The following is a 27,903-nucleotide window of genomic DNA, read 5'->3' on the forward strand; positions in this document are numbered from 1 at the left end:
AGAAATTAGGGAATGTTTTTTGTTACTGCAGTAAAATTAGAGTTTGCATGTAACTTAATACCTCTTGATTTCATTACTAAACAACTTTGTTAATGTTAATCAGTTTCGAATTAGAGGCAGAGGAAGAGCCAGAGGAGTTTTTGCTGGGACAAATACTGGTCCAAACAACTCAAATACTACTTTTCAAAAGAGACCGAAGGAAGAGGAATGGGATCCAGAATATACCCCAAAGAGCAAGAAGTACTTCTTGGTGGGTGTTAGAAATCTCTATTTATTTGGTTTGCATTAATTTTCAAAGCATACTGGGTGAATACATTTGAGTACAGGTATCCACTACTATGAGAAGACTTCACCATCATATAGGAAACTTTTAAAATAAATCATTACCCAGATTTTGAAGTTTTGAAAATGTGGGTCCCTTTAGTCCTGTTTATACTTTATTGATACCACCTATGGGCTGATCAGGGTAAAGTAAAAATATACCTGATTTGATAGCCACATTCAGAGAAGAACAGTAACTTGTTTTGTATCTGTCTATAAGACGGTAAAAGTTGTAGAAGCTTCTCATTAAGATTTACTTTTCATCATCGCAGCTATTTGTTTAATTGAAAGACGAGAAGAATTCTTTCACAGTACATGTAATTAAGGTTCTCAGGAGGCTGATAACTTTTATTGCAGTAAAAGGAAGATGAAAAATTACATTATGGAGAAGTTGCTAGATACACATTAATTTAGTGCTTCCTTGTGATGCTCTTCTCTCTGAAGTAGTTTTATAAGGGATGAAGCCAGAGGAGGTGGATCCTGAAAGATTCTCTAGGTAATGATGGAAATTTTCTGCACTTTGGCATGGGAGAAGAGGGTTTTTTTCCTGTATTATAGAAACTTGAGAAAATACCAAAAACTATTACCAGAATACTCATCTTTGTCATAGCTTCTCAGGGAAGTCATGTTTTTGAGACTATTTCTGAAGACTAATTGTTTTGTCGAAGCAAGGAGGAGAACAGTACTGGATTTTATAGAAATGTGTCTTTCATTTGGCTTTTTATGAATATATTTGAATAAACCTGAATGACCATGCCATCAGCTAAATTGGAGCTACAGAGCTGTATTCTGAAGTAGATCTATATTTTGTTTGAAGAATGAGCATTGTAGCTGTTCCAAAAATTAATTTCCATTTGCCTCTTTTTGGGGTACTTTAATGACCAAGAGTCTGAAAAAGTTAAGCATAATGTTTGCACAACATATGTTCCTGTGAGGAGAAATTTATGCTTGAGTTGACAGTCTGGAAAGTGAAAGCCATTTTATTCAGTTACAGAAAAGTTTAAAAGACCTATCTCCTTTTCGATTTAAGAATTTATGAATAGACTGCTGTTTATGCTGTGGATGGAAAGATAGATATGATTTCAGTTCTTGGCTTAAGAGACCTAGTAATGGAGAACATTCTAAATACATATGGTGGATTTCCTCCCAAGGAGGAAATGGTGGATTATTGCAAAGGAGATACTGATTAGGAGAGACTTTGTAGACGATTTTGGATTGAATCTTGAGCTTAAAAAGATGAGCAGGTGTACTGTAAGAAAGCAGGAGTGAAATTTCCTTAGAGAACTCCAGTACTCAGATGGCTAGGTGATTGGTGTAAGTTTGGGAAAGTTAAGAAAAAGTAGGAGCCAAATTTTGGAAGGCCATAATACTTTAATAAATTTGGATGTTAAGCAGAGTTTGGAAAAGCATGGTTGTGACAAACAGATCCGGGAAATAATTGTTTGAACTAAGGGGCTATAGGTTTGAGAAGAGTTTAAGGAACATTTATGAAGGCTTATTCAGGGAGCCACTAGTTGGGTGTTGGTAGTGAGAAGATGGAATCTCTCCAAGATAGGGAATAAAGGGGAAAGCAGCTAATTTGAGGTGAAGATTAAGTTCTGTTATTGAAGTGCCGGGCAGAAACTAAGTGGAAATGTGCAGTAGGCAGTTGCTAATGCAGATCTAGAGAGAAAAAGTCTAGGAGCCATCATATAGTCACAAAGCCACAGTAAGATCACCCAGTCAGAAGAGATTAAAAGGCCAACCTTGCGAAGGTGGGGTGAGGAGTGAGTGATTGTAAAAATGCCAGACAAATAGAGCAAATGTGAAAGGACAAAAAGTTAAGAGGGAAATGAGAGGTGAACAAGTAGATAGTAATTGTTTGGCACCCTTAAACATTTTACGAATATTTAATTTAGGCCAGACCTTCATTTTTCTGTGGTGTTCTTTCAGTCTCCAGTATCACAGTTTTTGTCTTAAATTGGGACATAATTATTTTTTATTGGCATATAGCTAGGCGTTAGTTGTACTAATTAAGAAGTGTTATTTAACATTTTATATGTTGCTATTCTGGGTTATATTTTAAAATCTCCATTTCTATATAAATATAGACATACACGTGCATTTGTCACAGACTAATGTCACTAGAAGTAAACTTAACACATCACATTTTTTCTTATAAATCAGTTTCCAGAATTAATTATTTTTGTTCTTAATTAATGAGCTATTGGAATGACAACTCTGGTTTTTACCTGGGAATTTAAATTTAAAATATTTTGCGTAGTCTGAATAGGTCTGACTTTTCAGACAACTAGTGTTGAGAATAGAAATATTTAAAAATTTTTGAGACTAAATGAAATTGAAAATTATAGATTCCCCTAGGTTTTGACAAACATGGAAATTTTGTCCACAGTAATGAAACATTTAATACTTAGTAATAATAATGGATAGCATTTATTGAGCATATACTATGCTAGGCACCATTCCAAGTGTTTTACATATATGAATTTATTTTCATGCTTATGAAGTCCTTTTGAGGTAAGACCATTATTCCACTTGTATAGATGAAAAACGCAGAGAGAGGTACAGAGATTGAGCAGCTTGACCAAAGGTACATGGCCAGTAGGAGTGGGGTCAGAATTTGAACCCATGCCTTGGGCTCCAGAAGGTTCTTAAAGCTCGTATCATTTTTCCTCTAGTACTGAGTAGTAGTAAGATTTGTTGCATTCTTAGTAGTAAGATTTGTTGCATTCTTAATCTGAAATTTTCCTTCTCAGAAGTTTGATTTATGCAAAGATAAGGTAATGTTTTCAATAATAAATATTCCAGGAAAGATAATAGTCTTCAGAACCTGAAATTCTCTGGAGAGGTGAGAGTATGTGAAGCGTTGGAGCAAGTGGGAAAGTACTAAAATGGGCAAGTTCTCCATGTTGAGTTGATGTCATCTGAGGAAGAGAAAATCCCTTGTGGGAAAGGACGTTTGGGTTGGCCCTTTAATAAATTCACTCTTTGAAACTTGATCATTCTATAGAGAAGAGATCAGAGGATTCAGAAGGTCTTGGTTCTGATATGGCTTCCTTTGTTAACATACTGTTGGCTGTGTATTATAAATATCAAACATCCTCTTTGACATCTATGAAGTAATTAATTTTAATTAGTCTGTAATAAGACTAAAATCTTGGATGTAAGAATTTGAGGATTAAGAGTTAGTATCCTTAGGGACTTCCCTGGCGGTCCAGTGGTTAGGACTCCGTGGTTTTACTGCAGGGGGCATGGGTTCAATCCCTAGTGAGGGAACTAAGATCTTGCATGCCTCTTGGCGCGGGGGGGCGGGTGGAAAGTGGGGCTTCCCTGGTGGCGTAGTGGTTGAGAATCTGCCTGCCAATGCAGGGGACACGGGTTCGAGCCCTGGTCTGGGAGGATCCCACGTGCTGCGGAGCAGCTGGGCCCGTGAGCCACAATTACTGAGCCTGCGCGTCTGGAGCCTGTGCTCCGCAACAAGAGAGGCTGCGATAGTGAGAGGCCCGCGCACTGCGATGAAGAGTGGCCCCCGCTTGCCACAACTAGAGAAAGCCCTCGCACAGAAATGAAAGACCCAACACAGCCATAAATAAATAAATAAAAACAAATACTTAAAAAAAAAATAAAATAAAATAGTTAGTATGCTTAGCATCAAAATGTCACTTAGGTAGCTGCCAGGATACCCTCTGAAAAGTACAGTGTGATCTTGGAGCTTTTGTTTTCTTTAATTTCAGATGATTGTATGTTTAAAAGTAATTGCTAGTTTAACTAGTGTCTAGCTTTGCCACTGCTTTTTCTGTTTCAGCTCTTAGCTACCTCATATGGTAACTATTTACTGTCACCAAGATACCTAGAAAACGTATTCTGTGGATGATGGGCATAAGGGGCAGTGGAAAAGATTGACTCTGTGGCCTTGGGCAAGTTACTCACTTTCTCTGTGCCTCAATTTCTTTATATCTAAAATGGGGTTAGTAACAGTATTTTGCAGGGTTGTGAGAATTAGATGAGTAATAAGCACCATATAAACATTATCACCACCATTGATTGCTTGCTTGTCAGGCACTGGGCTGGGCACTTTTTTACAGATCGTCTGTGTTCCTTCAAGGCTATCTCTGGTTTTTTTAAATGAGGAAGTAAAGTCACACAGTTTCTGTAAAGATTTAAACCCATGCCTCTGGCTTCAATGGCTGTTTGCTTCTTCCTACAAATCCATGGAATACTGTGTAAATACCACAAACAAGAAAGCATAAAGGCTATATAGAGTTAGTTGTGTTAATACCAAAAGGGAGCCTGAAATTATGTAATTGTGTGTGCATATTATTTTGAGTGGCAGACTATTTTAAAAGTTTATTTTGGGTTTACAATTGAACTTTCTGACATACTGAAATTTACACTTTTGATAGTTCCTAAGTTCATTCTTTGAGGCATGCACACCTCTGCCTAGTCATCTTTTTTTTTTTTTTTAAAATAAATTTATTTATTTTTATTTATTTATTTTTGGCTGTGTTGGGTCTTCGTTTCTGTGCGAGGGCTTTCTCTAGTTGTGGCAAGCGGGGGCCACTCTTCATCGCGGTGTGCGGGCTCCAGACGCGCAGGCTCAGTACTTGTGGCTCACGGGCCTAGCCGCTCCGCGGCATGTGGGATCCTCCCAGACCAGGGCTCGAACCCGTGCCCCCTGCATTGGCAGGCAGACTCCCAACCACTGTGCCACCAGGGAAGCCCCTAGTCATCTTTTATTGGTTTGATAAAGCTAGATTATTAGAAATGGGTAAGGGCTCTTTCATATAGTCTGTTAATTACATGTGTGAACTTTTCAAGTCATGCAGGAGGGTGATCTGTATTACATGAATATGCACAAAGGCACATTGCATGTTTTGAAAATGTGTTCATACTATGTATTTAAAAAGTTCTAGTGACTTTTGGACAGTTGATCAATATCAGTACTCCATAAGTTGTACTTATGTATGTAGATTGTACTTGTGTACAGTGTATGCAACATTGTTTGCATTACGCCTGTTGTCTCATAAAGGGGTGTCATTCCCATTTTTGTAGGTACGAACTTAAAAGTAAGTTTGAGGTGGGCAGCAGTTAAATTACATTACAGGAGAACTTTGGCTTTTTGTTTTGTACTTTGGGATGTAATACTCTTCTGCTATCGACAAAGTCAAGTACTTTTCAATTTTGCAGATGTTTTGATTAAAGGAACAATTTGAAACTTGGGGAACATCTGTTTTTGGATGCCGTTAATGAAAAATTAAGGTTGGGCTGTAATAACTGCAGTATTTTAGGTTAGTGAAGAAGAAAGAAGTTGAGATATTACTCTAGGGACCACGCCATCATGATTTGGCTTGTGAAGTTTCCTTGCCAAGAAGACTAATGTGTAATATACATTGATTTAGATTTAAATCTCAGTAGGATTTTAAAAATCTGTTGCTATATGTAAACTATAATTCTTATCACCTGTTTTATTTAGTAAATGTTACTGATAATGTAATGATATTTTTATGCTTTGTCGCATATTTATGACTGAGGTAATTTTTTTGGGAAAAATATTGGTTATTTTATCATTTATACACAGTATATTAATAAGTGGACTTAGACTGAAATAAAAACGGAAAGCAAAAAAGTAAAAGTTTTGAAAATTGGTAGTAATTTAGCACTTGAGATTTTCCAAAAAAATTGGGCAGCTCTCAAATGCTTGGGTTACTAAGCAGTAGGATGTAACTATTTGCTTTCATGATGGAGTATGTTTTTGTTGAGAAATTCAGTTTTATTGGTTTTGTTTTGTGTTTTAGAACAGCACCAATCTCATTTACCCAATCTTCAGACAATTTTATACCATGACTTATGATTGGGGATATAATCATCTTCCTTACAAGGAAGACGTTTCATTGATGATTGTTTTTAACCTTTCTGTAGCATGATGACAGAGATGATGGTGTGGATTATTGGGCCAAAAGAGGAAGAGGTCGTGGTACTTTTCAACGTGGCAGAGGGCGCTTTAACTTCAAAAAATCAGGTAGCAGTCCAAAATGGACTCATGACAAATATCAAGGGGACGGGATTGTTGAAGATGAAGAAGAGACCATGGAAAATAATGAAGAAAAGAAGGACAGACGCAAAGAAGAAAAGGTAGAAATTTCCAACTTGTTAGTGATTCTTACATTTTCTTATGTATGGGTTTGGTGGGCCAGTTAGTTAATTATTTAATTTTTAGGAACAATGATTATTTTGGATCATTTTCGTTCTTCATATCTTTGCTAATCTTTCTCTCTCTTTTTTTTTTTTTTAGGAATAGTAAATCTGAAGTGAGATTGCAACAGAGAACGGAACTTGCACCCACCATTTTTTTACATGATTTTTGTTTTTGAATAAGAATGTAAGCATTTTACTTAAATTTTACTGTTTGCAAGTAGTCTAGAGAAATTTTGTTTTAAGTCTTCAAATATCCTGAAAAATAGTAGACTGTATGTTGAAAATTGTACTGAAATAAAGTAGAAAATTGTTACGTACCATATTTGTAACTATCGACTTTTAAAAAAAATACTTTTACTGTTTTTGTTACATGCATTGTAATTCTGCTTTGTCTATAAGATATGGTCAAGTACAGCTCTGTGAAAGTTCTGATTCTCTTCCCTCCCTGTTTGTTAATGTTTATTCTGAAGTAAACGTTAGCTCTACATACAAATCCCTGAATAGCAGTTGTTTATAGAAACCACACTAACTATTTTAACTGTATACATCTGTTTAACATTCTCCTTAATTCAAACACACTACATTGTAGGGTGACTAATTTTTGAAGTGTACCATGGAAAAAGTTGTTATTTTGGTAAACTAAGCTAGTTTAACACCTCAGCAAATGTTTAAGAAGGAAAAAGAAACTTTGCCAATAGTGAAAAAAGTACAAGCTGTTAAAAGTTAGATTGAAAAGTATGAGAATATTTTTCTTTTTTTTTTTTTAACTGAAAGCAAGCAGTGGCCTATATACAAACCATTCTTAGGAGCCTTTACTATTTGAGTTCAAAATTCAATATTCTCTTTCTATTCTTCTTTGAAAGTTTGAGTCATGGTCGTAGATATCAGCTGTTGTTTGAGAGAGGAGACTGGTTTGCAATAGTACAAATAAAAACCCCCTTCCTACTGAACATCTTAGACTTTTAAAAAAACAGAACAAAACCTGTAATCCTGGCATTGGTATGGAAGAGGATTGTTTTGCAGAGTAACTTGATACATTAAAAAGACGTGTACCTGATGTCGTACCTTACATATTTATTTGAGCTTTTGGACAGCCAAATCATTAGTTTGTAGTCTAACCATAAGGAATAATAGGTGAACAGAATATACTGCTCATTAGTAGTATTTTAAGTAACTTGTTTTTCATATGTCACCAATAAAGAGATCTGACAGGAAGTTTGTCACAGCATTGATCTAACTTTTTATTTTTTTCCGTATTTCAGTTGCAGTTTGTAAAATGGGTTTTCTTTTTCTTCCCAAGGGTTCTATTCTTCAGAAAGATAATCTTTCAAATGTGAATTGCCTTTATGTTTATGATGATATCTCTTAGAAGGAATGAAAATCCAAAATAGTGAATTTCAGTGTTAAGTCTGTCTGCTCTTAGAGCATATATAAAAGTAGTCAAATTTCACTTGTTAATTCAGCAACTGAATTAGTTTTTATGTTTGCATTAAAAGGAGATAATGCTTATTCTGTTAGTGTAAACTTTTGAACATCTTAAGTGTATGGCTCTTTCATCCTCACTGATGGTTTACAGGTGCTCTTCTAGCACCTTAACTGCAGTCAGAGGCATTAGCTAAGAGGTGTATGAGGGAAAAACATGAACAAAATTCAGTATATGTGATGTTCATGGCCCTAAGATCCTTAAGTATTGCATGGTTATTTTTATTTTGTCTTTCTGAATTGTTTGAGCAGAGGAAATACTGTCAAAGCAAGTATGTGTTGCATTAATGAGGGCATAACTAATACTCTCCTAGTCAGAATAATACTTAATTACATACTAAAGCAACATGGATTTGATCTCGGACACAGGAGAATTTTCACGACAATTTTGTTTTATACAAATAAATTTAGCTTTTATTTTAACAGTTATTATTTGGTTAGATACTGCATCTCTGTGTATGTCTATAAATGTGCAGTTTTGCTTTTCCATATAAGACAACAGGAAAGGGGAACCTACTGAGAAATTATTTAATAGGGAGTAGGAATAAAGCTACCCAAGTCCTTCCAGCAGGTTATATTTTAAGTGCAAATGCATTGCTTTAACCCAAATATGTTAATGATTTGGTTACTTTTATTAAATAAAATTGAGGAAAGAGTATCCTATTAGAATATAGTAGGAAGGGTGATTGTGAAAACACTGCAATAGAATGCCATTGTGGATGTTATCTTTGTTTAGAGCCAAGCATATAAGAAGTAGCCTGTGTGAATTTTTTTAACTGCAATTTAACACCCTACTTCATGACATGTTATGAAAGCTGAATGGTTCCTCTTGGTAAGGATATTTGTTTACAAGTGCTAGAAAATAGTAACTCCTTGATAACCTGCATTAACAGACTTCTTTTTGCTTAGAGAAGGAAAATAAAAATGAACCAAAGGATATTTCCAGAAAGGATTAAGAAAGCTGTTTTAAGAAGGCCATGACTCAGTCCTTAGGTGTGTACACCTTTCAACATCGTAGGAATTTTAATTAAAAAAGCAAAATTTGTTTTTCCAATTTCAGCCTACTTTAAGGAATTACTGTTTTTCCCTTTTGTCACAGTTAAAATCAAGTGTTGGGAATTCAGTTACAATTTGAGTAAAAATATATCCAGCAAGAATGAATGTAGATGGCTAAATGATTCTTACTTAGTGTGATGTATAATGCAACAGGGACCCTTGTAAATTGTCATATGCCAATAAAATGTCATAAGTGGTAATAGCTGTTGTTTGTTTACCTGATTTTGAGACTATTTCTGTGTGTGTTCTATACAACTGATGTCAATGGCTTATGTCTCATTTTAGAATACCAGCTTATCTGTTAGTAAAATTACTGGTATGATGTGGCTTTGTGAGGGTTGATAAATACTTTATAAAACTGCTCAAATCCCCATTTATTTTTTCTTTTTTCTCCTGGGAAAATGGAAAATTTTACAGTGGGTAATTCTAAGCCATTGTTAACGAATACAGGAATTTCAGACTTCTAGTCTAGCCCTCCCGTTACAGGAACTTGTCAGCCATAATATTATGATGGAGAAATCAGCATTACTTCTCTTTCTTTCTAGAAATAGTAGTCAGTTAATAACTAAAAAGAGTGGGGTTTTTTTTGTTTTTTTGGTTTTTTAACTTAGTCTTTGTTCACTTTGAGTTAGATCTGGTGTGATTCTTACCATGCCCCTCTTCTGAGTTATTTGAAATATAAAGTGAACCATTCCGTGACTTTAAACAAGCATTTTCATAGAAATTTGTGTGCTAAGACAGATACATTTTGACTAATACAAATGACAAGTTATTCCTTTAAAACTTTGTTAAAGAAGTAAGAACTTTGTACATGTATGCTGAACTATACTGGGTAATTTTAACACTGTACCAGTTACCTACATAAAAGTGTGCTATTTTATTTTTTAAAGGGAGTTAGTTGCTTTGTTCTTTTTCTCTTTGGCTTTTTTTTTTTTTCTTTCCTTTTTCTTTTTGGGCATGGCTGTGGCATCTTAGTTCCCTGACCAGGGATCCAATGCTTGCCCCCTGCAGTGGAAGCACAGCGCCCTAACCCCTGGACCGCCAGGGAATTCCTCTCTTTGGCTTTCAACTGGAATCCCTTTGGGAAATACTTTGTTCCGTATGGAACAGTATTTCTTTCACTTTCAGAAAGAGAAGTACAGAGACCTAAGTTTATGAAGTTGCTAAATAGGGAAGGGACATGGAGAAATAAACTTCACCTTCATGGGATGGTATTTGACTAGACTCAGTCTGAGTAGTAGATTGTGATACATCCTTTAATAAAATTTTAGAATATTATCTCTTACATACATTTAGGGTTCTGAAATAGTTGAAGCCATTATTGTTAAATCTGAATGTCAAGGGTCTAATTGTTCGGTTTATTGAGGTAGATGTTAAAAATTTGGAGTCTATGTTAATGAAGTTTTAAGTGAAAAAGTTATTAGTTTCTTGGAATTCAGGAATATATTGAAATTAGTTATTGTATTCCATTGTCTGACTTGAGAGCTTTAGTAGAGGTGTAAATTTATGAGCTGGACTCATGTTTTAGAAGCATTCAGTAATGATTAGTGTGTCAATTATGCAAGTGAAGCCAAAGTTGTACACTAAGTGTGCTAGCTCTCTTTATATTGTTGTATTACCTCCTTGTACTTTAGCTTTTAAAAATGGATCCCACTGGTTAAAAAAGAACAGGCATTAGGATGCCACTTACCACCACTAGTAGGAGAAAAATTCCAAACAGTGTGTCTTTATAATGATCTGTACATAAGAAAGATTTTTTCCCAAGGATGTTTTAGGTATTTCACAACAGTGAGCTGATTTACAGTGCTCTTAAAGTGCAGACGATAATCTTGATTCTTGCAAGTAGAAAAGGGTTGGGCAAGTGGTTTTAATGGTATTCTCCTAAGAATTGGAATCAGGTTTTTCTTAGTAATCTCTTAGGGTTGCCCAACTTCCTGATTCAGTAGTAATGAGCCCTCCTTTTAATAAAAGTAGATGATATATATTTAAAATAGATAACCAACAAAGTCCTACTGTATTAGTACAGGGAACTCTGCTCAATATTCTGTAATAACTTAAACGGGAGAAGAAGTTGAAAAAGAATAGATATATGTGTATGTATAACTGAGTTGCTTGGCTGTACACCTGCAACTAAACATTGTAAATCAACTGTAGTCCAATATAAAATAAAAACAAAACAACCCCCCCCCCAGAAAAATAATACCCCAAAAAATAAATTAGGAAGAGCAAAATATAAGTAGATGATAGTAAGTACACCGTACAGTTAGGTGACGAAAGGATGTATGTCCACAGCATGAACTCTATTTGGCAATGATAACTTCTTGGTATTGTCATAGTAATTGCAAATTCCGTAGCTTGTAAAGCGCCACTTAAAATTAATACCACTCTCACCCAATCTAGTCCTTGGTTATGGGAGGTTGTAATTTTTTCTGTCTTGTACTGGAAAGGGAAAACTAGAAGTCTTTTGTTTTTTGGCCACGCCACGCAGCTTGTGGGATCTCAGTTCCCTGACCAGGGATTGAAACCGGGCCCCGGCAGTGAAAGCGCCAAATCCTATCCACTGGACCGCCAGGGAATTCCCTAGAAACTTTAAGCCTCCAGGGTACCTCTAAGCCTGCCATGAGGGTAATGTTAAATACACTTGGAATTTTTTTGAAAGATTGAGTATCACCAAATGTAGACATAAAAAGATACTTACAATACAGAATTTAACTGGTTAATGTCAGTATACAGTTATTTTTTTATGCCTTCATTTGGTGATACTCAACTTTCAAAATCAATGTATTGGCTGTTTTTCACCCCTGTGATAACTGTGGTAAAGATGCTCATCATTTGCCCCAGTTGCTGCAGTATAGTCTTCTGATTTGGAGACCTTGACCTTTAAATTTCATCTTTTAATTGCCATCGGTGGGATGTTTTTCAACTGAAAATTGTCTTTTTTAAGCTAAAAATTCTTCAATGACTTTTTGTTGCCTAAAGCTTAGGATGAACTATAGGAATTTCCTGTAAGCAGCTTTTTTTTTTTCTTTTGCCTTATCCCACTCCTTGTTCACTTTACCTATCTTAAAATCTTACACCCTACCAAAAAACCTAAAAATTCCTCTGTTGGGCTGGCAACTTATTCTGTTTATGTGTCATGCTTTGCTAGAATAAATGTTCAGCACTTAGCATTGTGTATTGTGTAAGACATACATACAGTAGGTATGTAATAAATGCTCCTTGAGTGTATAAAAGAAAGCATGTTAACTGCGTGTGCATATATAGAAATTTGATTGGTATAAGTCAGTTAACGGCTCCTGCTAAAACTTAAGTCAATCTAAGCCGCCTTAAAAATGAGCTGAACAGGAGAGAGTTCAGATTGCTATGAATAGAAGAGTTGGAACCTTAATCTTTTTATACACGGCTCAAGTTACCTCTTGTGTGTTGTTTTGGAGTACTGTGATTTTAAGGGAAAACATTTAGTATATTGAAGGAGAGCCAGAAGCTTGAGGTCTGAAATATTGTCATATGAATAATTGGAAAAGGTATGTTTACTATAGAAAAGTGATGACTGGGATGAGTCCTTGATAGCAGTCTTCAAGTACTTAAAGGGCTTTCCCTTAGAAGAGGAAATAGAGTAAAATTCGGATCAAATAGGACCAGGAAGAGCATTTGATACCACTTTGCCCAGCCTCATCATTTTAACATGTTCCATATTTAGAGGGCAGAACCAGAGCCAGTAGATTAAAATCATAGATATATAGACTTTTGTTGACTCAGTGAGTTAATTTTGATAACTAGGTATTTAAAAAAAGAGTAGGCATTGACATAAATCACAGCAATATCTTTTTGGATCCATCTCCTATAGTAATGGAAATAAAAATAAACAAGTGGGACCTAATTAAACTTAAAAGCTTTTGCACAGCAAGGAAACCACAAACAAAACAAAACCCCTACAGAATGGGAGAAAATATTTGCAGACAATGCGACCAACAAGAGATTTGATTGGTATAAGCCAATTAACAATAATCTCCAAAATATACAAGCAGCTCATACAGCTTAATATCAAAAAAACAGCCCAATGAAAAAATGGGCAGAAGACCTAAATGTTGATGGCCAAACAGTACATAAAAGATGCTCAACATGGCTGATTATTAGAGAAATGCAAATCAAAACTACGAGTTATCACTTCATGTGGGTCAGAATGGTTGTCATCAAGAAGACTAGTAATAATAAATGCTGGAGAGGGTGTGGAGAAAAAGTAACCCATTTACACTGTTGGTGGGAATGTAGATGTAAATTGGTGCAGCCACTGTGGAGAACAATATGGAGGCTCCTTGAACAACTAAAAATAGAGCTACCATGTGATCCTGCACTCCCACTCCTGGGCATATATATGGAGAAAACCGTTCTGAAAGATACATGCACCCCAGTGTTCATAGCATCGCTGTTTACAATAGCCAAGACATGGAAGCAACCTAAATGTCCATCGACAGAGGTATGGATAAAGAAGATGTGATATATATGCACAATGGAATATTTCAGCCATAAAAAAGAACGAAATAATGCCATTTGCAGCAACATGGACCTAGGAATCATCATACGATATTGCTTATATGTAGAATCTTAAAAAAAAAAATACAGGGCTTCCCTGGTGGCGCAGTGGTTGAGAGTCTGCCTGCCAATGCAGGGGACATGGGTTCGAGCCCTGGTCTGGGAGGATCCCACATGCCGCGGAGCGACTGGGCCCGTGAGCCACAATTGCTGAGCCTGCGCGTCTGGGGACTGTGCTCCGCGGTAGGAGAGGCCGCGATGGTGAGAGGCCCGCGCACCGCGATGAAGAGTGGCCCCCACTTGCCACAACTAGAGAAAGCCCTCGCACAGAAACGAAGACCCAATACAGCCATAAATAAATAAATAAATAAAAATTAAAAAAAAAAATGAACTTAAATACACAAATAGACCCACAGAGAAAACAACTTTATGGTTACCAAAGGAGAAAGAGTGGGGGAGGGATAAATTAGGAGCTTGGGATTAGCAGATACACATTACTATATACAAAATAGATAACCAACAAGGACCTACTGTATGGCACAGGGAAGTATGCTCAGTATTTTGTAATAACCTATAAGGGAAAAGAATCTAAATCATTTTTCTGTATACCTGAAACTAATACAACATTGTAAGTCAAGTATACTTCAATCAAAAGTAAAATTAAAGGAGTAGGCAGCTTGTGAATATCATAGTTTTCTGCTTATAGAAGTATGGAGAATATGGATATCTCCCTAGCAGGAATACTGGGCTACCTGAAGCTGAACTTTTTTCTAGCTATCTGAATTACTTAAGAACTACATTTTACTCTCAGGTGCTTGCTTTATTAAACTGTATGTTATCAACTGAAATTACCTGTGATAATTTTTAAAAATGCTGTATTATTGCTACAGTTTTCAATGTGATAGGAATGAACTTCAATATTTAAGACTTATGCTGTATTCTTTTTTGAAATATGCTAAATTTTTTGATGACTGTCTTACAGTAGCAAATTATTTGCTACTGTAAGACAATCGAAATAAGTTATTTGGAATTTTTATGAAGTAGAGTTGTTTTTTCCTGTTACTCAGACCATGAGAGTTTTGAAAATTATGAGTTGATTATTGCTAAAAAATGAAAAGGACTAAATGGAAGCATCAGGAGTAAAGATGTTTAACTGGACTGTCTGGATGATCCAGAAGCAGAGTAAAACCAGAAGGACATCCTTTAACTATGTTTTCTGTGTTCTAGGTTTTAATCAACTCTTTTTAAGTGTTTGAGAAAGTCAAGGCATATCTCTGTGGACATACGATTGTATCAGAAAACAGTATAGAATCTATTAAGTCATATGAATTTTCTAGAAATAATGCAACCAGAAAAATCAAGCTGCGGTTCACCTTTATGCTTTTAGACAGGTCTAAATATTTTTGTTCAAAAATAGTATGAGTAGCCAGTAAACACATAAGACCTTCGGATTCAAACACTGCAATAACCTAGGCTTTTATATAAGTTATTTAAAGGTTCAAATAAAATAATTCCTGCATTTAGACTTATTTAACTTAGATTTTGTAATTTTAATGTATCACAAGTAAATAGCAATTTATAGATATATAGTAGGTATAGATACATAGGTAGTAGGTCTCAACTGTGTTTTACGTTACTTAGTCATTTTTATTGTCAGTACAAAAAGCAAAGGAGATTTTCAGGACGGTTTAATTTGAAACATGATTTTAATATCAAGGAAAATCTTGGTCCTAATTAGTGTCAACTAATACTTAAAAGTTTTGAATAAACAATTGAAAAGTTTTAATGAACCTTTAAGAGGTATGTAATCTTTTAAATAGTGCTGGTTGGTTTAAGTGTACTGCATTACTACCGCCCCTGAGAGGTTTCAAGCATAGGTAGCAGAACAGAAGGAAAAAGGCCCTAAGTTTTTTTCTTTTTTTTTTGAAATGTAAAACTAAGTGAACTTTCTGGGCATGTGCATCCTAATCTGGATATCACCTTTTCATGAGATCCTATGGTTAAGGTTGGAGAGGCTATTGCCTACTTGTTAGAATGTTACATTGTATCCTGCCCCATTACTTAAGATAATTATAGTAATTCGAGTACTCCTAATCACCTAAAACTTAGCCTTGTGTCAGAAGGCTAATGGGGTTTCAACTGGGCAGTTGGCAAGATTGAGTACACATCTTTCTAGCCTCTGTTCAAGCCAGCCCTCAGCCTCCATTTATTCACTGGGAAAGTATGCCAAGCATTGGCTGTAAAGTTGAATAAATTATTGGTCTCGGGGATCCAGTACATAGTGTGATGATTAACTATAATGTATTATTAATGGTTTTGGGAAAATGGAAAAAATACATCTAGATAACAAAACCAGTTATCTTTGGACAGCATTTACAATTAAACTAAGTGACAAGTTTTTCCCACGAATCCACAAATATCGGGATGGGGACAAATCACCAACCTGCCTGGTACTGATTTCTATGTGAGTAGAAGTTAAGAATTGGGGTGGCATCTGACAGGCTTGAAAAGGAGAATCTCAAGTGAGCCTACTAAAACGGGATTTTTCCTCTCCAATAGTGAGCACAAGGTACCCACAGTAAGGATTAGAGAGACTGGAATACTTTACCTCAGTGAACTCTCAAAATGGACCTGTCAAGGCAAGACTCCTTTTAAGGACAGGACCCCACACTGAGGAGAAAGTACTGAAAGTGGAATCCTAATTCGCAGGGTAGACACGGTGGATTGAGAAGGCCTAGATTCAACTGCGGGAGGGGAACACAGCCAGGAAAATCTTAGAAAGCATGCCATCAAATATTTGAACACTACTTGAAAGTGACAGAAAAGGTAGAAAAGATTTACTGAAATTCTGCATCATTCTAAAAGTTCACGAAAGTAATTTCACTTAAAAGTAATAGAAAAATATTAATGTCAAATCTTGTAAAAGGTTGTCAAGATGTGGTATGTATGAATGCTTTAGTAAACAAAATGGAGGAAGGATCACTGAAGAATTAATTTTAGAGGGAAATTGTCAGCAAAGCATTCATGGAGATGTAGCATTTGACCTGGGCCTACCGTGCTGTTACCTAAATCAAAGTTGAATATTGAGCTCTATTAATAATGCAGCTTTAGTACTACTGGTTTCCCTTCTCATGCTCTCAAGGGATATTCTCCTTTTGGACCTATTGTGTGCTGTTTGATATCAGATTGGAAAGGGAGGAGGCTATAAGATCATTATTTATGAAGGCAAAAGGGAAGGATAAGGAACTTGAGAAAATGCTATGTAGGGTCGCTGATCCATTTGCATTCTTTTACATTTGTCCAGCACCTCTCTCCTGCTCCTTTAATCCTTATCTAGCCTAGACTACTGGACCTGTCACTATAATCACTGTTGTTCTGCCAGTTTCTTCGTTTCAAATCATTCTTGGTGTCTGTTTTCTCTCATCCCATATCCAATTATTTTATTCAACAAATATTCAAATAATTTATCCAATTATTTTATTGAACGCTCATCAAATATACCAGGCAGTCTTCTAAAGTGCTGGAGATACAGCATGGGTCAAAACAAATTTCCTATTCGGGAGTTTTGTTTGGCAGTGGGTGGAGCATAAATATACATGGTATAAGTGCTATAAGGAAAAATAAATCATGGAGAGAGAGTGGAGAGAGATGCTCTTTATATATATTGCTCAGAGAAATCGTCTCTGAGGTTTCTACTAGATTGTAAGCTCCAGGAGGGCAAGGACCTCAGCTGCCTTGCTCATTACATTCCCTGCGCTTTAGAATGATGCCTGGCACATAGTACATTCAATGTTAGTTTAATGAATAAATGTTGTGGACACATAGAGAAATTAGTTGAAAAATTCTCCCATTTTTTGATTGTGTTGGTCAGCAGCAGACACAGTTGATCCTAAATTATCATGTCACTCCAATGCATTTCTCACTGAAATACTAGAAGCAGTAGCTTTTTTTTTTTATAATAAATTAATTTTATTTATTCTTGGCTGCATTGGGTTTTCGTTGCTGCACGCGGGCTTTTCTCTAGTTGCGGCAAGTGGGGGTTACTCTTCGTTGTGGTGCGTGGGCTTACTGCTGTGGCTTCCCTTGTTGCGGAGAATGGGCTCTAGGCACATAGGCTTCAGTAGTTGTGGCACGCGGGCTCAGTAGTTGTGGCACACGGGCTTAGTTGCTCTGCGGCATGTGGGACCGAACCCGTGTCTCCTGTGTTGGCAGGCGGATTCTTAACCACTGCGCCACCACGGAAGCCCAGTAGCTGTTGTTTCTTATGAAGCCAGTAACCTCAGATCAGAATTGAAAATTGGGATATCACCTGCCAGGACTTGGTGGTCACTTTACCATCGTAGGCTAGGCCAGATCAGCATTGGCAGCCTGGATAACCTGGAGCGTTTCATGAAGGAACATTCTAAGTACTGCAATGCTGCAGATTCCTCGATGACAGCGTTTAGCATCTGCTAGTCGCATAAGCATATAACAGATGTTTGCTGAATAGACGAATGAATTATTAAACAAATCGCGACATCCACGGCAAGCGGACTTGGGAGAGCGGCCCCACTTCGGGTCTGTATGTAGAGGATGACACACTTTCCCTGCGAAGATCTGTGTGGGGCACGAACTCCGGATCGTGGGCCTGATCCAAGGGCCGTAATGGCTCCATACTCTGGGCTGTAGACACCGGTATTATGAGAGCACCCGGGAAACCTAAAGACGAGTCTTGAGCATGCGTCATCGTCCCTGCGCGGCCTGCCCCGCCCACCTGCTGCCTCTAGGCTTCTATTGGCTGCCTTGCTAAAGGCCCGCCCTCTTGAAGGAGGAAGACACTCAGTAGCCAGTCTAAATAACCGTAAATAACCTGACGTCATTCCGTAACCAGTCACAGGCAACGATCTTCAGCCTTGTCCAATTAGGTCGGGCACGGGTCATGGCCCGCGGAGTTTAAGTTTAGTCGGGGGACGGGGAAGTGGCGAGCCAATCGTGGAGGCAAGGGACAGGTTCGGTGGCGCACGGGAGGAGGGCCGCGCTTCCAGCCGAGTTACCCCGGCTGAGTGAGGGGCTACAGGGCCAAGCCCTGGGCCAGTGGAGGCGTCGTCACCGCCCGTGGCAGGCAAGCCGAGGCGCGCGGGCGGACACGTGTGGACGTCTGAGCGCTCCTGGACCAGGAAGAGTGCACGCCGGGCCTGGTCCTCTGCGGATTCCGCGGCAAGGTTCCTTAACGACTGCAGCTTGAAGTTCCTGTGGTTGCCGGGAGGCTGGGCTTCGGAGGAAGGTAAGCCAGGCGACCATGCTGGGTTAGGAGAGACGCCGAGGGAGCTTGGGACCAAAGCGAGTGATGTGACCGGGCGCTAGTCTCGGCCTGTTGTTTAGTAGTTAGGTGACTAAGTCACGCCACCTATCTGGGGTTCATATTCTTTAAAATAAGCGAGGAGAGATGGGTGGTACTCCGATACGTTAGTGAGGAAGAGCTACCGTTCCCTTTGTCAAAGCCTTGAGTGGGCCCCCTGCCTGCTTTCAAGGATGGGTTGAACTCATCCCTCCTAAGAGTCTCAGCCCAAAGCTTTCGGAGAGAGGGCGCATCGCTGTTGCCACTAACTTGAAGGCTTCCCTGCTAAGTTTCCATTTCGCTGATTGATATTTATTAACCAGGTCCCTTCAGAGGCTCAAAAAAATCCTATGAATTTTTAATGCAACTTAACTGATAAATTGAAGTTTCTTTTACCAACCCTTCCCCATTCCCCCATTCCTCTTTTTCTCTCCTCTCATTAAAATAATGCTGGCCAGAGAGATTAGCTGATGGTGTAATGTGTAACGAAAGGGGTTTTCCAGTTATTTAATACAATTTTGTGCAGCAGTTATTTATTTATCAAGAGTAATGTTTTCTAATTTTTTTTCCCTTAAGGTATCAAGAGACAATGTTTCCTTAAATTTGCTTCTGTATTCGCCTCATCAATGTCATTCATATTGAGTATCTTAAGAGAGATGCTGGAATATTTTGGTGTTCCTGTAAACCAGGTAAATGTCTTTTAATGGATTTGAATGAACCTGTTGTATTTGTTTGAGGTCTTATTTTGGAAATGATTTATATGTCAACATTCAAGGCAAAACTGTTACTTCTCTATAGGTGTAACAAAGGCGAGTTTCCTTGAGTATAGCTTTGATAGTTTGAGTTAAAAAAGGGATAAGATTATCAGGAACCTGTTTACTTGATAGGTCAAATGCCAACAAAAGATACAACCGAAGCAAAATATAGACATGACCTTCATAGATAAAATATTTTAAAAATATCTAGTGGCTTTATTTAAGGTAATTTAAGTTTGATACTTGGATATAGAATGGCAAGTTATAGCTCAGCAAATTCAGAATAAATATTAAGGAGAGAGGTTGGCTTAGGTGTGAGAAGTATAAGCAAATCAAATTTTGTCTACTTACTGAGTAGCTATGACATCTAAGACAATATGCATGTTTCTGTAGGTGATGCAGAGTAGCAGTACATGGTTCTTGTATTCATGATGCTTAAAATATAATATGAGATATAAGAAACATAGAGATAACTATAATACAGGACTGAATATAAGAGAGACACAAAAATAATAGGGGGGCTTACAGAAAATGGTCAAATTGTTGCTGTTTGGTGTGGTGAATTAGAATAGACAAGGATAATTAAAAGGTTTTAAACAAAAGTTGAAAAATGATGGAGGCATTAATATAAATGGACAATTCTGTACGAGAAACTACTTTGAGTAGGGAGATAAGTCATATGTGCTGTTGGAATATATAAATACAAAGGTCCTGCAGATAATTGGATATATGGTTCTGGAATGTAGGAAAGAAAAGAGATTCAGATTTGGAGTTATCTACATTCTTTTGATATTTGACTTTGATGACGTAATGGAGGATGTCACTGGATGTTATTGAAGCATTTTGAATTTCAGAATTGAAGAGATTAAAGATAACAAAGACTGAGTGATTGTTGAAGATTTACTTATCAGTAGATTATTGATGCCTTTAGGGATTTCTGTAGGTGGAGAGTGGCAGCTGAACTGTAGTAGTTTGAAGAATGATTGAGGAAGGGAAGTGGCATTAGCAACCTTTTTTTGAAAAGTTTGTGAAAAGAATTTGAGAGAGGCCATCAATCTGAAGGAAAACTGCTTAACCCAAAAGAGCATGTGTTCTTGTTAATGGATAGTGGGAAATTAAGTTGGATAGATAGAATAGGGCCAAGTGGCAGAGGACCTTTGAGGGTGATTGGAGAATGAATACGCAATTCATGGAGTATGTTATGGCAACTGAGCTGGCAGAATTGATGGAAGATTGTGAGGCTGGCTGATGGAATCAGTATTTAATGATTAGAGCCAGGTGCTTGGATATGATCAGATAAATTCAGAACCCTTGCCATTTAAAAGCAGAGGAATGGCATGACTTTGTGCAGAAGATGCTATGTGCTGATGACTTTGAAATCATTCTCTCTAGCCCCAGTTTTTCTCAACTAGTCCTATGGCTTTGATTTTTACCTGTCATGTGTTCTGTATGCTGATGATTCCCAAATCCATCTTTCTAATGCAGGTTATCTCCTAAGTTCTAGAACTGTGTATCCATCTGCTTACTGGATGTTTCCATGAGGATGCTACCTCTATATCTGTGGCTTATAATAAACTTCGTTTTCCTTATGGGATCTTAGGAAAAATGAAAAGTCCAATTTTTAATGCTTTTTAAAGAGAGAAAATGCCTCCTTTGTGTCGAAAGCACTTCCAAAAGAACAAACGTTATGTCATATTTTGGGGGAGGTTCCTGTGGGAATAGTTTACACCAATATGGGAAACTCCAAGCTAAAGGACAAAGTTATTATTTGAGTTATAGAAGCACATTTCATTTCTATTATCTTCTCAAGAACTGACTACTAGAAAATGTATTCCACTGTAAGTAAAGCATTCTTTTTTTTTCTCTTTTTAAAAATTGAAATATAGCTGATTTACACTATTGTGTAGTTTTAGCTGTACAGCAAAGTGATCAGTTATATAATATTTCAGATTATTGTCCATTATAGGTTATTACAAGATGTTGATATAGTTCCCTGTGCTATGCAGTAAATTCTTGTTGCTTTTCTATCTTACACACAGTAGTTTGTATCTGTTAGTCCCATACTCCTAATATAACTCCCCTTCCCTTTCCCCTTTGGCAGCCATAAGTTTGTTTTCTATGTCTGTGAGTCTTTTTCTCTGTTTTGTATATAGATTCATTTGTAGTATTTTTTAGAGTCCCCATATAAGTGATAATATTTGTCTTTCTCTGTCTGACTTACTTCACTTAGTATGATATTCTCTAGGTCCATCCATGTTGCTGCAAATGGCAATATTTTATTCTTTTTTATGGCTGAGTAATATTCCATTGTGTGTATGTATGTGTGTATATATGTATGTATATCTATATCTATATCTATATCTATATCTGCCACATCTTCTTCAACCAGTCATCCGCTGATGGGCACCTGGGTTGTTTCCATGTCTTGGCTATTGTAAATAGTGCTGCTATGGACATTGGGGTGCATGTACCTTTTTGAATTAGAGTTTTCCCCAGGAGTGGGATATTGCTGGATCATATGGTAGCTCTACTTTTATTTTTTTAAGGAACCTCCATACTGTTCTCCATAGTGGCTGCACCAATTTACATTCCCACCATCAGTGTAGGAGGGTTCCCTTTTCCCCACAACCTCTCCAGTATTTATTTGTAGACTTTTTGATGATAGTCATTCTGACCCACATGAGGTGATACCTTGTTGTTTTGATGTGCATTTCCCTAATAGTTAGGGCTGTTGAGCATCTTTTCTTGTACCTGTTGGCCATCTGTATGTCTTTGCAGAAATGTCTATTTAGGTCTTCTGCCCATTTTTTGATTGGGTTGTTTGTTATTTTGATACTGAGTTGTATGAGCTGTTTGTATATTTTGGAGATTATCCATTTGTCGATTGCATCGTTTGCAAATACTTTCTCCCATTCTGTAGGTTTTTTCATTTTATTGATGGTTTCCTTTGCTGTGCAAAAGCATTTAAGTTTAATTAGGTCCCATTTGTTTATTTTTGCTTTTATTTCTTTTGCCTTAGGAGACTGATTTAAGGAAATATTGCTACAATTTATGTCTGAGAATGTTTTGCCTGTGTTCTCTGCTAGTTTTATGGTGTCATGTCTTACATTTAGGTCTTCAAACCATTTTGAGTTTATTTTTGCGTATGGTGTGAAGGAGTGTTCTAACTTCATTGATTTTCATGTAACTGTGCAGCTTTCCCAACACCACTTGCTTTTCTCCATCGTATATTCTTGCCTCCTGTGTCATAGATTAATTGACTGCACATGCGTGGGTTTGTTTCTGGGCTTTCTGTTGTGTTCCATTGATCTATATGTCTGTTTTTGTGCCAGTACGACAGTAAGTAAAGCATCCTTAAACTGTTTAGGGCCTGCTTAATTTATTCCCCCTTTTATTTATCCTTTAAAGGAAATTACATGAATATACTCTGTATTACTTCACTGCTTGAGAAATTGAAATTGTCCATTTTTCATTGGGCCCAAAGATGGGATTTTTAGCTGGGAGGAGGGGAGACAATTTTTCTGAATAAAGTTCTCCAAGATATTTTGCCATTATCAGAAATAAAACAGAATGAATTTGTGGTGCTTTCTCAAAAGATCTTTCTTCCTGGAATCTGTATATGTTAACTCCCATCCCCCTGCTTCCCACTTTTTTAAAGATAGATATGAATAAAGTTTAAATCTTTGAAGAAAATACTTTAGAAGTATGCCATTCTATATATTTTTTTTAAAAATAAATGTTATTGCATATTTTACATTTTTCCCGTAAATAATATCAATATAAACATGCTCAATAGAGTACTACTTTTTAAACAATGCTTTATGTTTAAATAGGTTTTGCAGATTTGGGAAAATAAAGACTATGGATCAGCTAGGAGTATTGTTCGTATTATTGGGAAAATTCTTCCTTTAGAACCTTGTCCCAGGCCTAATTTTGAGGTAAGTCAGTCAACATGCATTGTTTAAGCACCATGTGTAAAATTATCCTAGGTACTCCTAGGGACATAGGGTAGAACAAAAGAAGAAATGTTTCCTGCAAGCCAAAAACCTTTAGTTTATCCTGGAAACAAGTCATTTCACGTGTGTCTTTGTCTTTATTTTTTTAAGTAATCATATCCAAAGATTGGCAGATGCAAAGCAACCCTTGAGTAGCTTATTTTATTCTTCTAGTTTGTGTTTTATGTTGGACGACATTCACCAGGGGAGAGAATATTGCCACATGTGTAGACTTTAGAATAATTATTTTCCTCAGTTTTTTTTTCTCGCTAATAGGTGTATGTTTTTCTATTGCATATCCTTTTTCCTTTTCACTCTTGTGGATTTTTAACTTACATAAATAGTTTCCACGGGCATGTGTCTTTCCCCGACTCCCTGACTTTCTTTTTCCTTTTTTCCTTTAGCTGATCCCACTCTTGAACTCTGTGGACCCAGCTAACTGTGGATCTGTAGTTCCATCTTTTGCTGACGTTTTGTATGTGATGAATGATGAAGAAGCCAGTTATCTCAGATTTCGGTAATTTTTCTACTTATCTTGGAAAGTGGGGTGTGGGCTATAATCTGAATTCTTCCACATGTTGAAGTATGTTCAGACTGATCGAGCCTTTTTATTTTGTCTACCTCTGTACTGCGCTGTGTCCTGCTAATGTCTTCCTAATAGGGATGACTGGTGTTTTCTCATTTTTAGCCAGTTTTTTCTTTTTCTTTTTTAATCTATTTTATTTTTATTTATTATTTTTGGCTGTGTTGGGTCTTTGTTGCTGTGCGCGGGCTTTCTCTAGTTGCGATGAGCTGGGGCTACTCTTCGCTGCGGTACTCTTCTCATTGTGGTGGCTTCTCTTGTTGCGGAGCACGGGTTCTAGAGTGTGTGGGCTTCAGTAGATGCGGCGTGTGGGCTCAGTAGTTGTGGCTCGTGGGCTCTAGAGCGCAGACTTGGTAGTTGTGGTGCACGGGCTTAGTTGCTCTGCGGCATGTGGGATCTTCCCGGACCAGCGCTCAAACCCATGTCCCCTGCATTGGCAGGCGGATTCTTAACCACTGCACCGCCAGGGAAGCCCCTAGCTAGTCTTTCTTAATGCACATTTAAACCTCACCCCAGGCCTAGGAAGGAATGATATTAAAAGGATATAAAAATCACCATGTTCATTTTTAGGAGAAAGCTCTTTCCTATACTAAATACTATATTTATTTATTTTATATATTTAGCCAAAACTTATATAGTGTTTACTGTTTACCAGGCAATGATGTTAAATATATTTCAACATTTGGATGTTTTACCGTTTGGTAGTACTAACTTAGTTGTTAGTGTATTCAGACACAGGCTGAAGGGTCAGTTATTCAAAAAAATTGGATAAATTTATTCTATATCAAATTGGTTTATAAATTTTCAAAAAATTAGAATACGGTAAACTTACCCCAACATAACAAGGAATCCTGTAGGACCTTATATTCCGAATATGTAGAGTTTCTAAATAAATTAACTTTATTTCTAAATAAATCAATTTGTACTGTGTTTGAGGTTAATAGATAGGATTATTATTTTTGGTTTACAGTCTGAAAGCAAGATGTGTTCCTTCATTCACTGACTGCTTATTGGTCACCTATTAAAGGCAGCATTTGTTCTGGGTACTGAGAATATAAAGTTACATAAGGTGTTGTTTGTCCTCAGTGAGTCTAGAGACCATTATAGGGTAAAGAGAGCTATTTTGATTTTGTTTTGGTATCTTTATTCTTTAACTGAAAGAATTTATTTCTAGAAAATTTTTCTTCCTCCTTCTCTCTCTCTTTCCATTTTTTCCTTCCACCTACAGAAATAGTATATGGAAAAATGAAGAAGAGGAGAAAATTGCTTCTTTCCATCCTTTGCAACTAGTTGAAGATCCACTGACACCTGCTCTAAGGCATAACAAACCAACAAAAAATGATTGGCCTGAAAGTGAAGCTGCAATTAAAAAAATAGCTGCCCTTGAAGATGAGCTAGCTTTTCTTCGCTCTCAGATTGCTGCAATTGTGGGAAGGCAAGAACTGAGAAACAGTACAAATTCTGGTAAGTAACGTTGGATTTTTATTTCAGTTGGATGATACTCATTTAGTATTTAAGTCAGTGTGGTTCTGAGTAAGAAAAGAATGTTTGCTGCTAATGTATCTTATGAATGACATTAAATATGAAACGATGTTGGGTGTATATATGTATTACCTCTGATGTTTATTGAGAATAAATTAAGATGCATTTGTAGTGACAGGGATGGCTTTGGTTTAAAGAAGAGGTAGCTATGCTGCCGAAGATTGTAGTTTTGTATTTAAAAGCCTGTTTTCTAAGTACAGTTGTCCCTTGGCATCTGTGGGATGTTGGTTCTAGGAGCCCTGTGGACACCAAAATCTTAGGATGCTTAAGTCCCTTATATAAAATGACATATTTACATATAACCTATTCACATCCTCTGTCCTTCCATATACTTTAAATCATCTCTAGATTACTTATAATACCTAATAAAATGCAAACAGTTATAAATACAATGGAAATGCTATGTAAATGGTTGTCAGTGCATGGAGGATCAAGTTTTGCTTTTTGGAACTTTTCTGGAATTTTTTTTTTTCATATTTTTTCTTTTTTAAAAAAATAAATTTATTTATTTATTTATTTTTGGCTGTGTTGGGTCTTCTTTTCTGTGCAAGGGCTTTCTCCAGTTGCGGCGAGTGGGGGCCACTCTTCATCGCGGTGTGCGGGCCTCTCACTGTCGCGGCCTCTCCCGTTGCGGAGCACAGGCTCCAGATGCGCAGGCTCAGCAGTTGTGGCTCACGGGCCTAGCCGCTCCATGACATGTGGGATCTTCCCGGACCGGGGCACGAACCCGTGTCCCCTGCATTGGCAGGCGGATTCCCAACCACTGTGCCACCAGGGAAGCCTTTTTTCATATTTTTTATCTGCGGTTGGTTGAATCTGCAGATGCAGAGCCTGAGGATACGGAGGGCTGACTGTAAGCTTTTCTAACTCTGTAGAAAAGTGTTGGAAATTTAAGCGGAGGGATGCATTAATTTGAGACAAGAGTATAGGTTTGAGGCTTCATATATATATATTTGTAGTTTGAAGTTATTGCTGCTATACTTCCACCAAATCTAGGTGAATACTGTTTTCCAGATGATTCTTTTTAAAATTTTTAGAGATGTGACTTGCTTTAAATAATATACATACACACACAATATCTGTATGTATATAAAAACATCCATATAAACACATATATAATTTGTGTATAACGTAATATTTATATAGTATTGTATATTTATAATTTATATTAAATATTATATATACTACTATGTAATAAATGAGATATGATATATACACTTTTTTTAAGGCTATCATGTTACACATGATCTTAGGAGCAAATCTGTTGTGAAAAAGTTAAGTATTTGGTACCCGTCTTAGGCTCCTGCCTAGAAAATATATGCTTGGGTGTTTCTACAATGTCATCATAGAGTGAACATATCAGTTTGCATGTTTCTAGCCACAAGTTGTTGATCATGTTTTAGCTTTTGTAAATAGAGGATGAAATTCAGATTGTATGTGAAAAAAGCACTTGTAATTTTCTCTTTAAAATGCATTCTCCTCCTTCCCCTACACAGAGAATCCTAATTGGATTAAAAATGAATTTACTGTTTGCTTGACTCTTTCAGAAATTACTAAGCAGATGGGATTGCTTCACCTTCCTGGCCACAGTATCATTATTTTAGTAGCATTACAGAATTGTTCCTGTTTTGATTCTAATTAGTGTTACGTGTTATATTGGAGAAAATTTTGCATGATTTTTCAACAGACCACATTTTCTTTAGGCTCCTTGGACTTGAAGAATGACAGGCCTAGTGGTTTGGGACAAATGCCATCATCAGGGACTACTCAACTGAGTGTCGAACCAGATTCGTTTTCAAGTTCAATGTTTCCCTCTCCTCCTCCTCCTCCACCACCGCCTCCTCAGGTTTCTTCTCTACAGCCTCCATGTTCTCCTCTCGTGCAAATAGCATCTAATAATATTTGTGCATCAGATAATTCAGCAACTGAAGTGAAAAAACAGCACCCAGATACTAGGAAAACCAATTTTAGTCATCATTCAAAAAACCAGAAAAATAAAGATGTTCCAAACATGTTGGATGTTCTGAAGGATGTGAATAAGGTTAAGCTACGTGCCATTGAAAGGTATGTTGTCATAATTTGAGAAATGAACCCAAATTTTATCAGTGGTGTTTAAAGAAATTA

The 27,903-nt window shown here is 37.0% G+C and overlaps 2 protein-coding genes across 15 annotated transcripts in view; both read left to right on the forward strand.

Annotated features, from left to right (window-relative positions):
- BCLAF1 (BCL2 associated transcription factor 1) overlaps positions 1-9,254 on the forward strand; it is a 30,612-nt gene extending 21,358 nt beyond the window's left edge. For 2 of the 4 annotated variants that reach the window (XM_082405658.1, XM_082405659.1), the window contains exons 11-13: positions 104-250; positions 6,241-6,453; positions 6,614-9,254. In XM_082405658.1, coding sequence (XP_082261784.1) covers positions 104-250; positions 6,241-6,453; positions 6,614-6,619 — 366 coding nt within the window. In that variant the 3' untranslated portion in view covers positions 6,620-9,254. The remainder of the gene's footprint in view (positions 1-103; positions 251-6,240; positions 6,454-6,613) is intronic. The other 2 variants (XM_082405660.1, XM_082405661.1) reach the window with 1 other exon arrangement.
- Positions 9,255-9,384: 130 nt separating this feature from the next.
- MTFR2 (mitochondrial fission regulator 2) overlaps positions 9,385-27,903 on the forward strand; it is a gene marked incomplete at its 3' end in the record, with an annotated part of 99,765 nt that continues 81,246 nt past the window's right edge. For all 11 annotated transcript variants that reach the window (XR_014248552.1, XR_014248553.1, XR_014248554.1 and 8 more), the window contains exons 1-6: positions 9,385-18,850; positions 19,481-19,593; positions 23,493-23,597; positions 24,059-24,171; positions 25,466-25,701; positions 27,483-27,843. Coding sequence is in view for 8 of the 11 variants with exons in the window: in XM_082405727.1 (XP_082261853.1) it covers positions 19,531-19,593; positions 23,493-23,597; positions 24,059-24,171; positions 25,466-25,701; positions 27,483-27,843 (878 nt within the window). The remainder of the gene's footprint in view (positions 18,851-19,480; positions 19,594-23,492; positions 23,598-24,058; positions 24,172-25,465; positions 25,702-27,482; positions 27,844-27,903) is intronic.

This window comes from Balaenoptera borealis, assembly GCF_965194805.1.
Source record: "Balaenoptera borealis genome assembly, chromosome: 9".
NCBI lineage: Eukaryota > Metazoa > Chordata > Mammalia > Artiodactyla > Balaenopteridae > Balaenoptera > Balaenoptera borealis.